General features: G+C 46.1%; 1 protein-coding gene across 1 annotated transcript in view; it reads left to right on the forward strand.

Moving 5' to 3' along the window:
* The window catches only part of LOC119403590 (myogenic factor 6), a 214,135-nt gene extending 204,091 nt beyond the window's left edge, over window positions 1-10,044 (forward strand). Inside the window, exon 5 of the mRNA XM_037670516.1 lies at window positions 9,590-10,044. Within this exon, the coding sequence (XP_037526444.1) occupies window positions 9,590-9,684 (95 nt within the window). The 3' untranslated portion in view covers window positions 9,685-10,044. The remainder of the gene's footprint in view (window positions 1-9,589) is intronic.
* Window positions 10,045-14,548: the final 4,504 nt, after the last annotated feature.

The raw sequence follows: 14,548 nt of genomic DNA on the forward strand, positions 1-14,548 counted from the left end.
TGAAGCGTATATGTATGTGCAACGCATGAGGAACACACTTGAAGAGACACTAAACAAAAAAAATATTCTTCTATTATCAGTAAATTACTCTTGAAATACCATAATGACTACGCTCGCTGCGACAAGAGTCTTGGTAAGCGAGAAAACTCGCAAAAAGAAAATGCGGGTGCTGACGCCGTCTTGATTATCGTTGAACAAACACCGTGACGTGATAGATTTTGACGGCGTCTACTGGGATCTACGTAATTCCTAATCTGTAAAAATTAAGTACATTGACCTCTGTGAGGGCCATAGACTTAACATACGAACTTTCAAGAAGTTTCGTTGACCTAATGTCCCCAGAATACGACAAATACAGTTTGAAATCCGTCACGTCACGCACGGAGATTTCGGCGCAAAATTTAAAAATGAAACCTTGCCCTTGATTTTCTCCTTATGATGGTTAAACCAGTTACATTCGTGTTTTCACTTTATCAGTCTTAAACGGTTCATTCAATCGCTTTAGAGTCCCTTTAAGATCTGAGCAAAGTCCAAGCCCGGCCCGACCCGAGCCCGCCACCTCAAACCCGGACCCGGCCCTAAGCCCGGAGCTTCAAGCCCGAGCTCGGCCCGGGCCCGCCGTGAAAACTACTTTACCGGGCCCGGCCCGGCCCGTGGGCTGGGCCGGGCTCGGGTTTACGGGAAGGCCCGACAGTGGCGTACCAACTCGTTCGCGAGTGGGGGGGGCTGGCGTCTCTTACTCTCTCTCTCTCTCTCTTTCTCTCTCTCTCTCTCTCTATATATATATATATATATATATATATATATATATATGTTGGAAATATTCCCGTGTAGTTTAAAAAGTACAGCCACATTTAACCTGCAGTTCTTCATCTGAGCATTCCATCTGCAAACTTCACAGTATCAGTTTGACGTTGTAAATACGATGAGTATGAAGAACCTGCTATGGACTCTAGTACCTTAAATTCTCAGTTATTAAACAAAACAGATGACTGACAAAGCAAGGTACTTCGCTGAAGTTTTCAGGATAAACCGAGTGCCAATTTCTTTGCTCTTAGAGTCCACTAATATAAAGTCTTTCTAAAGAAGAAGACCAAGTTCAGTCGATTAATATTTATGGAAACCACATTGAGCTGCTGGTGTATATTTATGAGATTATAAATGACTACGAATTTATATACTAGGTGTAGTTCCTTGCCCTCCTACTTTTCCCAGCTTGGGTGGGAGGTGGACGGGAAAGCGGTGAAGTGGCCCCTTTACTCCTCCCATCCGGCTCGTTCAAGTAAAAAGCCTACGGAAATTGTGTAAGCTCAAATTTTCTTTGAAAAAATGTGGGCGATTAAAACGTTAAACTACTCCGCATTGCCTCCTTCCGTATAGGTCGTTAGCTGTTAATGATTGGTCGAAATTTTCCGGGCCACGCTCACAGCACCTGCTCGTAACACGACGCAACAAATACCGCGCAAGTGATCCACCGCGTAATCATCACTTACGCATGACCGCGTAAAAAAAAAATAATCTATTTTCAATACGGCGTATTATTGGTCATTGGTTCTTTGCTATTCGTAAAAAATGTTCGGTGTGCCATAAGATCGCCTCCTTGTTAGGCGATGTTACAAGTGTGCGAAAACTCGCGGCGTTAAAATTAAGTGTGCACAATAAGGAGCGCGTTACTGTGCTGAACAATATCTTTTTTGGAATAGCCAGACAGTGTCTCCTTCTGAACGTAATTCAGGAAGGCCGTCCGCCGATCTCACTGGCAGCGGCTACTTATAACAGTGGGCGAGATGGTTTCATATGTGTATAATAGATACTTTCAGAAGTAATATAACGATGTTGAGCTGTTTTTGCGCGTATACAGGTTTCTGTGAACCCATCGTTACTGACAGAGAGGTAGAGAGAGAAATAAACATTATTAGGAACCGACACAATCCTTTGTAGGTGGGCAGCTTTCTTAATGCAGAAAACCGTGGACGCTGATCATCCCCCTGGTGAGGTAGCTCAAGTAACGGGGCAAACTTGAAGGCTGGGCTTCTCAATGTGCTCGACTCCACTGCCTTGTTACAAGCCGCCGCGACTGCTGCAGGCTACCATATGATAAGCCAGGTGAAGCAGGTTAATCGGAGACTAAAGTGAGAATCTTTTTTAGCTCTCCCGGCTAGGTACAACCAAAACACTCAACACTTCTGCACACTCATCAACTCACAGCAGCTTGGATAAGGAGCAGTGGCGATGCTAATCGTTTTCAAAGAAAGAAACTAAATTTCCTGAAAAAAAAAGAGAGCGTTTGATCGGGCTATAAAACGCCTACTAGTTCCCGCCCGTTTATGCGTCGCCGATTACGTAAATTTCAGGCCAGGCAGAACGAAATAAAATCATGACAGATTGTTGCAATGTTACACAGCCCCAGCTGAGCGACAGCCTCCTCTGCAATGCTCGAGCGCAAGACGCACAAGCGTGGAATAGGCAGCCCGCACCGCAGGTAGCCTACAGTGCGTGGTCATGACACACGGAGGACAGTCGTCACAGCTGAATCGGAGGGCAAGTTTCATTACATGAGTACGTTGTTGCTGCGTTCAAGTAAAGCTTTGCATGACTTGTTAGTTTCCCAGTCTGCAGCCGACAATGACCATTGTCGAAAGTGGGGGGGCTCCGCCCCCCTAACATTTCTCAGTGGGGGGGCTAGCGCCCCTCTTGCCCCCCCGGTAGATACGCCTATGAGGCCCGAGCCCGTGTAGTGCTCTAGTCACAAGTGCTTGCGTTGCACGAATTCCCGGGTGCGACAATGAGTGCAGAGAGTCGAAGACGCAGCGGCGAAACGATTTTGGTACAAATGGGCGTGGTGTGCCAGTGGACATGTCACATGCGAGTAGTTCTGCGCAGGTTTGGAATCGCACATCTTGAAATACCAGATTGGATGAAGGATTTCGTAGCTCTCGGAGCTCTTTGTCTGCCCTTTGTGCTAATGCCATTTTGTCGAAATCGTCAGAAGTTGAAAGCAAAGTGACACTGCTTATGTGGGAACGCGAGAGTGCGTCAGCTGCGGCGTTCGCAGAGCCAACAACATGGCGAATATCAGTACTGAATTCCGATAAAAATGCGAGTTGTCGAATTTCTCTCGGTGACAGTCCATCCGAGCGAGTGGTGAAGGCGTGAGTCAGTGGCTTGTGGTCAGTGAGAATATAGAATACCTGCCTTCCAGGAAGTGGCGGAAGTATTTCACTGCCAAAAATCACAGCATATCCTCGTATGAATGATGATGAGTGGGCGAAGCTGCGGAGGTTCATCGGTAAACCGTGAATCTTCCGTGAATTCTGCCCAGTACATCAACACCGACGTGAGATCGGGCGCGTTTATACTAAAGGTTCGATGAGAGTTATGACGACTTGCAGCTCACTTTAATTTTACATGTACGCTGTGAATTTTCATTGTTTAGAAAACCATTGCTTTAGAAAACATCTGGCGTCTTTCGTTAAGCAGCTGGCGTCTTTTTGTTTTGCTTTAGAAACATCTGGCGTCTTTTCGTTTTGCTTTTAGAAAACATCTGGCGTCTTTCGTTGGTTTATTTCATCAATCAACGGCGTTTTGAACAAAATTTTTATTGTTTAATCACGCACAGGAGAAATCTCACCAGGCACTACCTTGGAGGTAAACAATGGCTGCTAATGGGAATGAGAGACAGAAGAAGTCGGCTTTTAGCTAACACTTACACTTCTACTTGTACTAACGTTTCCTACGGGAACATGCCAATGGCTGCTAATGGGGAATGAGAGACAGAAGAATTCGGCTTTTAGTTAACGCGCACGCTGCGAATTTTTTATTGTTCAACAACGCACAGGAGAAATCTCTCACCGGCACCACCTTGGAGGTCAAGATCTGGTACTAGCGTTAAGACTGGTTACGCACTACGACGGGGACGAACGGGTGCCACTTTAAGGAGCTTCGCCCCTAATAAATGGCGAGTAACTCACGTCCGTATGTGCTGGACCGGGTTTGTGCAGGGGACAGCGTTTTTGAAAAGAATGCGAGAGGCTTCCATTCGTCACCGATGCATTGCTGCAGTATAGCACCCACACCGTTGCCAGAGGCGTCTACCATGAGGCGAGTTGGCGCGTCTGGCTGCGGGTGAGTTAGGAGAGCTTCCGTCGCGAGGTCACATTTGATTATATCGAAGGCGGCACGAGCGTCGTCCGTCCACTCCAGTGGTGCAGTGCCTGGTCCAGGGGCTGAGAGGAGATCATTTAATGGCTTCAGTGTGCGCGCACAAGCTGGTATGAAGCGTCAATGAAAGTTAACTAGGCCGAGGAATTGCCGAAGTTTTCGCTTGTTTTCAGGCAAGGGAAAATTTTCAATAGCTTTAACTTTGTCATTCAGGAGTTTTATACTGTCACATGTGAGGTGATGTCCCAAAAAGTCAATCTCTGATACTCCGAAGAGGCACTTATCTGGGTTGATGATGATTCCATATTCGCCCAGACGCGAAAGTAGTTTCCGCAAATGGGTAGCATGTTCTTCGGGCGAAGCGCTGGCAACCAGGATGTCGTCGACGTATGCATAGCAGAAATCCAAGCCTCGGGTCACCTCGTCGATGAACCGCTGGAAAGTTTGCGATGCATTACGCAGTCGAAATGGCATTCTGGTGTATTCGAATAAGCCAAAGGGTGTTGTGACTGCTGTTTTTGGGATGTCGGCCTCTTCAACTGGGATCTGATGGTATGCTCTTATGAGGTCAATTTTAGAGAAAACAGTGGCGCCGTGCAGTGTTCCAACAAAGTCATGCAAATGGGGAATTGGATAGCGGTCCGGCTTCGTCACCTTGTTGAGGGAACGGTAGTCGCCACATGGACGCCAGTCACCTGGAGTAGATTTTGGGACTAAGTGGAGTGGTGATGACCAAGGGCTAGAGGATGGGCGCACAATACTCAGTTCGAGCATATGCTGAAATTCCCGTCGAGCAATGCTCAGCTTCTCAGGTGGCAAGCCGCGAGGACGGGTGTGCACTGGTGGTCCTGTTGTCATAATGTGATGCGTCACGCTGTGCTTGACCGGGCATGTTGTGTTCACAGGAGACGTGATGAAAGGAAAGTTCGTCAACAAGTTTGTGAAGTAGGGGTTGGAATTTGGTACCTCTGGTCGAAGCAACGTTGATGTCATCATTTCCATGCATGCCGTGATGCCGTGAATGCTTAAGTGGGTTGTAGCATCTCGTAGACGGCAGTTCTTCATGTCCACAAGGAGACCGAAGTGGCGAAGAAAGTCAGCTCCGATGATCGCGTGCTTCACGTCGGCCACCAAAAATACCCAACGAAAGGTTCGGCGCAGCCCGATGTCCATCGTTAGGGAGCGCTGGCCGAACGTTTCAAGTCGCGTGGCGTTCACGGCTTGCAGGTTGTATGTTGGTTGGCCTTGCCGAGATGCACGCGTCGCCGGAACCGCACTGACCTCAGCACCTGTGTCCACCAGGAAGCGGGTTTTTGAAACTTTGTCGACAACATAAAATAAACGGGATTCAAGTTGGCCGGATAGCTGAGAGAAATTCTTTGGCGTAGTGAACGAGTTATCGGGTTTAGACGCGGGCTGCTTAACAGATGAAAATTGAACTTTTTTGGACTTCTTGATTTTACTTGACTGTTGTTGGAGTTGCTTGATACTGTCGCAAGCAGATGAGAAGCGGCATGCCGTTGGGCCTGGCGCACCAGCCGCATTTAGTGCGTGGCCGGCACGTTTCCCTGGTGGGCACAAGGTGACACGCACTTGGTTGCATTATCCCGAAAGCGATGATGGCACGAGCAGATGCGTTCAGTATCAGAAGATGCGCGATTGCGTGAAGTGGAGCGTGATCGTCTTTCTACCTGGATCTTCAATGCCTCTAGAGACTATGCAATCCGCTGGACCTCCTGCTTGAGCGACTGTAACTCCGCAGAACAATTTCCAGTCGACGTAACGGGAGAAACTTCACTCGCTTTTACGCCTTCAAAAGCGGAGATTGCCGGTGTCGCTACCTCCAACACCCTGTCAGCGAGAGCGGCGAGGTCATCGAAGGGCAAGTCGCCAGCCGCTGCAAGAACCATGCAAACATTTGCAGGGAGGCGTTGGAGAAACAGTTGGCGGAGGATGGAGTCGTCCATCTTCGACGCCTTCTCTCCCAGGAGCTGGCGCATGCCACGAAGCAACTGCGATGGTTTGCGGTCCCCCAGGTCTTGGGCTCTTAGGAGCTGCTGCAGGCGCTACTGCTCGGAGAGGGTGGTGCGGCGGATGAGCTCGCGTTTCAACGCGTTGTATGGCTGCTCGGTGAGACGATGATATCGCGCACCTCGGCTGCTTCGGTTGGCGTTAGGGCAGCAATAACGCGATGGAATTTTGTTTCCTGAGACACAATTCTTCTTGTAGTAAACTGGGCCTCGACTTGAGCGAACCAAAGGGCAGGGTCTGCAGGCCAGAAACACGGAAGCTTGAGGGCAACTGTTGAGACGGCAGGATATTGCGGGGCTTCGTGGGGTGACGTGAACAGCGCGTATAATACACAAGGACGAAGAACCGACGAGAACTAGCCCGGTCACACACCTTGCTTCGTGGGGTCTCCGTCTGGGTAGCGTCGTTGGTCGACATTGCGCTTACCGTTGTTGTTTTGCTAGGAACTGGTCAGATGTACAGGACTTTTGAGGGTTGAAGCACTTGCTGTTCTAACTCCGGGTCACCAATTATGTAGAGGAATTGATTTGCTGGCTACATTAAACTGATTAACTGTTTATTACTAAGTATACATGACTGAGTTGTACGAGGGCCCACGAGCGCGTGTCGTCCCTCGGAAGCGTGTGGTGTTCTCTCGTGACCCCGGGTGTAACTCGAGACGATGTTTATATTGACCGCCCCGTCCGGCGGCACACCAGGGTTGCTCGTGGTTGCCAGACGTTGGCGGTGAAACCGAAACCGAAACTGTTCCTACATGTCCAAAAAGTGTGCCTTTGAAAGTAGGGTCTGGCTGAAAGATGTACAATCCCAGCTGACGGTTTCCTGGCCCTCCACACGCAGTCGTGTGGTTTTCGGCCAAACTTTAATAGGACTATCCTTCTGGGTGGTCATAGATCCACCTCATTGTAGAAGCTGAGCATATCGATGTCCTTAGTTATATCTGCGTTAGCAAGCCATCCATACCTTTGTCAACTAAAGAGTAAGTTTTCCTACCTAGACGCTAACAATCTGTTACTGCGTGGTTATCCCCTGTTATGATGCTATTTTATAGGTTACTGCCGCTGGCATGTCTCTTTTTAGCACCAAGTGATCTGTGTTCACTGCTGCGTTTGTGGTGCATGTAGGGTGGTGCTTGTGTGTCTTCCTGCCTTCGCTTGCCCTTGCGTCAAGTTTGCGCTTCAACCATTTTCGTCTGATGTTTGTACGGCCCAATACCAGGAATATGAATAGTAATGGCTGAATCGCACTGCCCTGGAGGCCACCAGATGTGACGTTATTGAAACATGAGTGACGTTACTTTGGGAGACGATGAAGTACCCTTGAGTAGTCTAGAAATATGGCATTTACTTGCAAATCCGCGTGTATGAACGTATGAATATCACGTGTAAAGCCGGCAGGTTGCGTTTCACAAGAACATCTTTTTCAAAAACCATGCTCGTATTTGAAGTTCTTCGATGCAGTAATTGACCTTGGAATGTATTCTAAACGCATTCTAAATGATCTGGGAATGTGTTCTACATAATTACAGGCAGTACTGAACAGTGAAAAGGGACGATAGTTGGCTGGAGAACACACCGATCACCGGACAAACATCGGAAAAATTTTAGCCATGTTCAGCCATTTGGAATAGAACGGGTTGATAATGATCCTGAAAGAAGTGCACAGAACAGTGGACGTACACTAGAAGATGTCTATAAAGTGTGGAACGTGCTTTTAAACCGGAATTCGCGACATGTATATTGTTTTATTGCAACATCAAAAAACCATGTCTGAGCGCTTTATTCGATTGCTCACAAGTGCTGTCAAGGAGTAAACCTATCCAGGCGGCTGGTGCATGTTGGCATCAACCAAAATTATACACAATGCAGATCGAACACAGAAACAGGCAGGTAGGACAATGATTTGCGGGGTTCTCTGGTTTTACCTTTTCACTTTATTCGTGGGGCTATAGCGTGTTATTTAGCATCGTTCTTTTTGAAAACTTTAGTCAAGAAACCTTTCTAGAGCAAGAAGTCGATGTAGACAAATAATGACAAAAAGACCGATAATGGAACAACGATAACCGTTTTCGGATAGGGTGAAATTGTAGACTTAGGCGTCGCAGGAAATTTCTATGTGAGGGCAGCACATGGTATATTTATAGGTGACCACCTGTGGAACACCGCGCATGATTCGCTCGGACAAAGGTCGAAGTAGATTAGTGAAACCTCTTGATCAAAATGTAGTAAAATGTAGGCTGTCCCTGTACTCGAGTGTCGTGCAGATGTTTTGCCTCTACTGTATCTCATAAATACAGTAAAACCTCGGTGATACGATCACGGCTCGTACGAATTTCGGGGTGATACGAATTTTTCTGTGGTCCCGGCCAGTGCCTATTAGCCTGAAGTGTATTCGAGTACGGTTGTTGCGAACCGATTTGCACCCCGCCGCGTTTCATACGAACGTACGCTAGCGCACAGGTACGAACAGGAGCTGCCCGCGCTGTCGCGGAAGACGCGGCAGTCACGCGCGGGCGCTGGCATGCGCGCTGCGCGACCATCAACGGTGCGTCGTTGCCTCCGAGATAGTGCGCGCGAACCTTGGAGGTGTTTAGGCGCCTTTGCGTTTTGGTTACAGATGACGTTGACGTCGCGCTTTTTTTCCCGAAGCGTTGACGCGTGCTTTTGTGCTAGGGGCAGCAACGTCCTTGTATTGTGTTAACACGTGCCTGCCACGTCGATGCAGGCCATGTCCCCGCAATCAGACGTTCTAAGAAACAAGACTGAAACTTGGGCTGCGGGTCCGTCATGAAGTCCCATTAATGGTGGACGAAGACCCCAAGGGACGAAGCGGACGGTCTTGGCGAAGGAGCTTGGCCTCTATCTGTCGTGTGCAAAGCGCTCTGAAATCACTTTCGCCGCAGTACTCCGGTGTCATGCAGAAAAGTGTAGTGAGATTAGGAAGGGGCTACTAGCGGTCACGGGGCACAACACATCTGGTTCATTAATTACACACGCGCGCATGCACCGTATATTTACGAGTACAAGTATGATCGTTCACGTCTAAAAACCTTACAGGCAATCATTCAGAGCTGTTCATGACGTCGCTGCGGCCGAGTGAAACACTGAATTAAAACGTATGCCAACTTTCTTTCGTCCCGTACTAATTTTCCATGTTTTCTGGTGATACGAATTTCGGATGATACGAATATTTTTGGTAACCCCGCGAGATTCGTATCACCGAGGTTTTATTGCAATTAGTTTTCAATTGATCTGAATGTGATGTCGCTAATCACTGAGAAACTTTTCATTTTTCCTTGCGCGTTAAGGAATAATCACTCTCAGTATAAATAAAAGGCGTGAGTGTGATGGTTTTCCTGTGATTTATCGTAAACAAAAAGCTTTTTTGGTCTTTGCAGGTCAGGAATCGTGCGACCTTCCCGGCGCTGTATCAAGCTTGGATCGACTGTCCCTGATAGTGCAAAGTCTGAATGAATCTAGGAACAGGCTGTAGTCAACAAAAAGGCTGTCTTATGCAAGGTCTACGAGAATTGGGGCTACACGACAAATATTGACAACTGAAACGAGCCGCCCTTCATATAAAATAGCCACTCCCTCTGCTGAATTGCATCTATTGTGGCGTGACTTGCACCATACCTACGAACTTCGTCGCTGACACACTGATCTGTTCATAACTCCTCAAAAGCCTGCCAGTTCAATTAAATTGTTTGCGGATGTAGTTTTAGATAAAAGAAGCTGCCATTCTCGGTCTGGATGCCACTCACGGTTATGTAAAGCGATATATAATAAGGAACAATTAGGTTCAAATGTTCAACTATCACAAAATTATGTATTTTTCGAGACAATAAATCAAAGTGCCTTCTTCATTGTTTGGTATCGCCACTGTCTCGTACAGGCAACGTGTGGTAGAACGTAGTACATGTATTCATGTTGAAACTTTTTTAGCGCGCACAAAAGACGGAGGACACAGAAAGAAGGTACAAAACGAGCGCTTACTCACAACTGATTTATTTTCTGAAAGGGACTAAACATATAAGCACAAATAATCATCACAGAGCATGCGCGGAGCAAGTCATGAGGCATATTAGCAGATTACAACAAGTTAACCACAGTTCAAAAAAGACATTTCTTTATCAGTAAGCGCCACCGATGGTTGACTGATGCACTTTATCCCACACCTACTTATATGGAAAGCTTCCGTGACTTCACGTGTAAGTTTTTCATTATGAGCAAACAAAATGTCCGTCTCACTTAAAACAGGATTACACTGGCATGATTTGCAATGATTGGACAGGTGCGAAAAAGTCTATTTTCCCAAAGAACTTTTATGTTCTTTTAGACGTGTATTGATGCAGCGACCTGTTTGTCCGATATACATATTTCCACAAGTTAACGGTATCCGATAAACAACCCCTTTTCTACACATAATGAACTTAGAGCCTTCCTTCAGCCCACAACTACATTTTTTTCTCTTTTACGTCAAACGTTTTGGCAATTGCCTGGCACAACTGTTGCACTTTTATAGGAGCGCTGAAAACAACATCAACGTCATACCTGCTGCCAACATTCTTCAAGGCATGAGAAAAATGATGAACGTAGGGAACAACTGCACAGCGCTTTTTGACCCTGTTCAGGCTGTTTCCTGAAGATGAATGCACACCCTTTACTATGCGTATCAGTTTATCAACCGCTCTGGTGATAACCAGTTCTGGGAAACCCGCTGACGTTAACCTACCTACTTGTTTAGAAAAGCTATCTTTCATTATGTGACCGCAGGACTTCACTATAGCCCCTTTTAGGCACGACACTGCTATTCAGTTTTTTACGATTTTTGAATGCCCGGACTTGTAGGCTTTTTCTGATCTAGGGTTTTTCTGATCTAGGGCTGTACATCCAGCACATGTGGTTAGGTGAAATTCGCAGTGATAGGTCTAGAAACTGTAGTTGGTTTTCTTTTGCTATCCCATGGGTGAATTTGAGACCCAAGCCACATTCACGAAACATTTTTAATACATTCACCGTGTTAGGCCCATAGTCAGCCCCATCAAATATAACCAAGAAATCATCAACAAAACGGAAGATTCTTTTTGCCAGACCGTGTACAGCACGATGGATTTCCTGGTCCACTCGTGCTAGAAAAATATTACTTAGTAAAGGTGCTACCTTCGAACCTATAAATATGGCAGATTTTTGCACAAACATTTCTCCTTTCCACCCGACAAAAGTAGAATTCAGGTAAAACAGTAGTATTTCCATAAAACTTTCCACTGAAATTCCGCATTCGTTCCTATACTTGATTTCATCATTATCTTCACAAATGCACAGTTTTACACTTTTCAGCAACTCTGGGTGCGGAATTGAGTAAAATAAGTCTTCTAGATCAATACTAAACGCCCCGCATCTGAATGAAGAGTGGTACGGCTACGGGGAATATTTTATTTCTGAAGCGGACAACAAACGTCTGCAGCTGGGGCCTAAGTTCGCTTTGGAACCGTTGTTGTGCCCTCCTGCGAAGCTGGCAGCATTGAGAGCCGTTTCCAGGCTGGTTCCTGAAGAAGAGCGAGCAAGGTGCGTTTCCGAGTGTGTAGACGCTGTTGCAAATGCAAAAACTGCACGTGTAAGCCCTAATAAGCTCAACCTGGTAGCAAGCGACTTGGCGTGTAGGGGCTTACCTGTTTTAACCGCAGACAAAGAAGGTTGCTTCGTGATTTTGCCAGATGGAATGTTCGGTAAAAAATCCCGTGAAGCTATCGACAAGAATTTCAGGAGGGTTCAAGTTCAGCCGGCGAAAGAAAAACAGCGTGCCATTGAGCTATTGTCTTCCCTTAATTTGGATAGCCTTTGCAATTCAGTCAAGGAAGCCAAGGGCCTTCATCTTGAAGTGTTTTTTTCATGTAAAACGCATAAGCCTGGAAAGCCTTTCCGAGCGATTGTCACTGAAAGGGACACTTGGCAGAAGCAGGTCGCATGCTTTATCCAGCAACAGCTTTCCCCATTGAAAATCTCTGACCCGCTAGTTATAGATAATTTCGAAGCCGTTGTACAATACTTGAGAGAAGACAACCCAAAGAGATGCGGGGCGTTCAGTATTGATGTAGAAGACTTATTTTACTCAATTCCGCACCCAGAGTTGCTGAAAAGTGTAAAACTGTGCATTTGCGAAGATAATGATGAAATCAAGTTTAGGAACGAATGCGGAATTTCAGTGGAAAGTTTTATGGAAATACTACTGTTTTACCTGAATTCTACTTTTGTCGGGTGGAAACGAGAAATGTTTGTGCAAAAATCTGCCATATTTATAGGTTCAAAGGTAGCACCTTTACTAAGTAATATTTTTCTAGCACGAGTGGACCAGAAAATCCATCGTGCTGTAAACGGTCTGGTAAAAAGAATCTCCCGTTTTGTTGATGATTTCTTGGTAATATTTGATGGGGCTGACTATGGGCCTAACACGGTGAATGTATTAAAAATGTTTCGTGAATGTGGCTTGGGTCTCAAATTCACCCATGGGATAGCAAAAGAAAACCAACTACAGTTTCTAGACCTTTTACTGCGAACTTCACCTAACCACATGTGCTGGATGTACAGCCCTAGATCAGAAAAACCCTTACTCCACTACAAGTCCGGGCATTCAAAAATCGTAAAAAACGGAATAGCAGTGTAGTGCCTAAAAGGGGCTATAGTGAAGTCCTGCGGTCACATAATGAAAGATAGCTTTTCTAAACAAGTAGGTAGGTTAACGTCAGCGGGTTTCCCAGAACTGCTTATCACCAGAGCGGTTGATAAACTGATACGCATAGTAAAGGGTGTGCATTCATATTATAATAATATCTGGGGTTTTACGTCCCAAACCACGATATGATTATGAGAGACGCCGTAGTGGAGGGCTCCGGAAATTTCGACCACCTGGTGTTCTTTAACGTGCACCTAAATCTAAGTACACGGGCCTCTACCATTTCGCCTCCATCGAAATGCGACCGCCGCGGCCGGGATCGAACCCGCGACCTGCGGGTCAGCAGCCGAGCACCGTAACCGCTATACCACCGCGGCGGACGTGCATTCATATTCAGGAAACAGCCTGAACAGGGTCAAAAAGCGCTGTGCAGTTGTTCCCTAAGTTCATCATTTTTCTCATGCCTTGAAGAATGTTGGCAGCAGGTATGACGTTGATCTTGTTTTCAGCGCTCCTATAAAAGTGCAACAGTTGTGCCAGGCAGTTGCCAAAAAGTTTGACGTAAAAGAGAAAAAATGTAGTTGTGGGCTGAAGGAAGGCTTTAAGTTCATTAGGTGCAGAAAAGGGGTTGTTTATCGGATACCGTTAACTTCTGGAAATATGTATATCGGACAAACAGGTCGCTGCATCAATACACGTCTAAAAGAACATAAAAGTTCTTTGGGAAAAAAGACTTTTTCGCACTTGTCCAATCATTGCAAATCATGCCAGTGTAATCCTGTTTTCAATGAGACGGACATTTTGTTTGCTCATAATGAAAAACTTACACGTGAAGCCACGGAAGCTTTCCATATAAGTAGGTGTGGGATAAAGTGTATCAGTCAACCATCGGTGGCGCTTACTGATAAAGAAATGTCTTTTTTGAACTGTGGTTAACTTGTTGTAATCTGCTAATGTGCCTCATGACTTGCTCCGCGCATGCTTTGTGATGATTATTTGTGCTTATATGTTTAGTCCCTTTCAAAAAATAAATCAATTGTGAGTAAGCGCTCGTTTTGTACCTTCTTTCTGTGTCCTCCGTCTTTTGTGCGCGCTAAAAATGTTTCAACATGAATTCCTACCAACTCGCCCAGCTCTCAGCTTTACTGTAGTACATGTACTTTTGCTTGCAGATTATTTGCTCTACAAAATATAGCCTTCATGTCCAAACGGGTCCTTCACAGAAATCATTCATATATTGAACAAGGAGACGTTCTTGCCTCACGGGCTGCGGCTTGTGCATTTCACGCGTCCGCAAGTCACACCATTGTTAAAGAGCTACATTAGTTAACGGAGTGTTACCACACACTATCAGTGTGCTTTGTTCATCGATAGAGAGGCGTGCATTTCATTTTATTTTTTCACTATTTCCTGGAGTAGAATGCTAGCCGTGCTGCCATGCCGCCCTCTGCAGTATTCAGCATTCTCTCTGTGTCTGACTGTTCGTTAATGCCATCACACGCAAGGTACAAGATACCAGTGTCGACGCAGTGAAACAATTGCAGATTTTGGAGACAACAGTTTACGAAGTCTTATTTGCTCGCACTACAGCCAGCTTGAAAGAAGATGGTTTCGCTGTACAAATCAAATTTTTTCGTGTGGGAATTAAATTCTTTATGCCTCTTTGGAATCTCCCGTACATGCG

This window comes from Rhipicephalus sanguineus, chromosome 8, assembly GCF_013339695.2.
Source record: "Rhipicephalus sanguineus isolate Rsan-2018 chromosome 8, BIME_Rsan_1.4, whole genome shotgun sequence".
Lineage (NCBI taxonomy): Eukaryota > Metazoa > Arthropoda > Arachnida > Ixodida > Ixodidae > Rhipicephalus > Rhipicephalus sanguineus.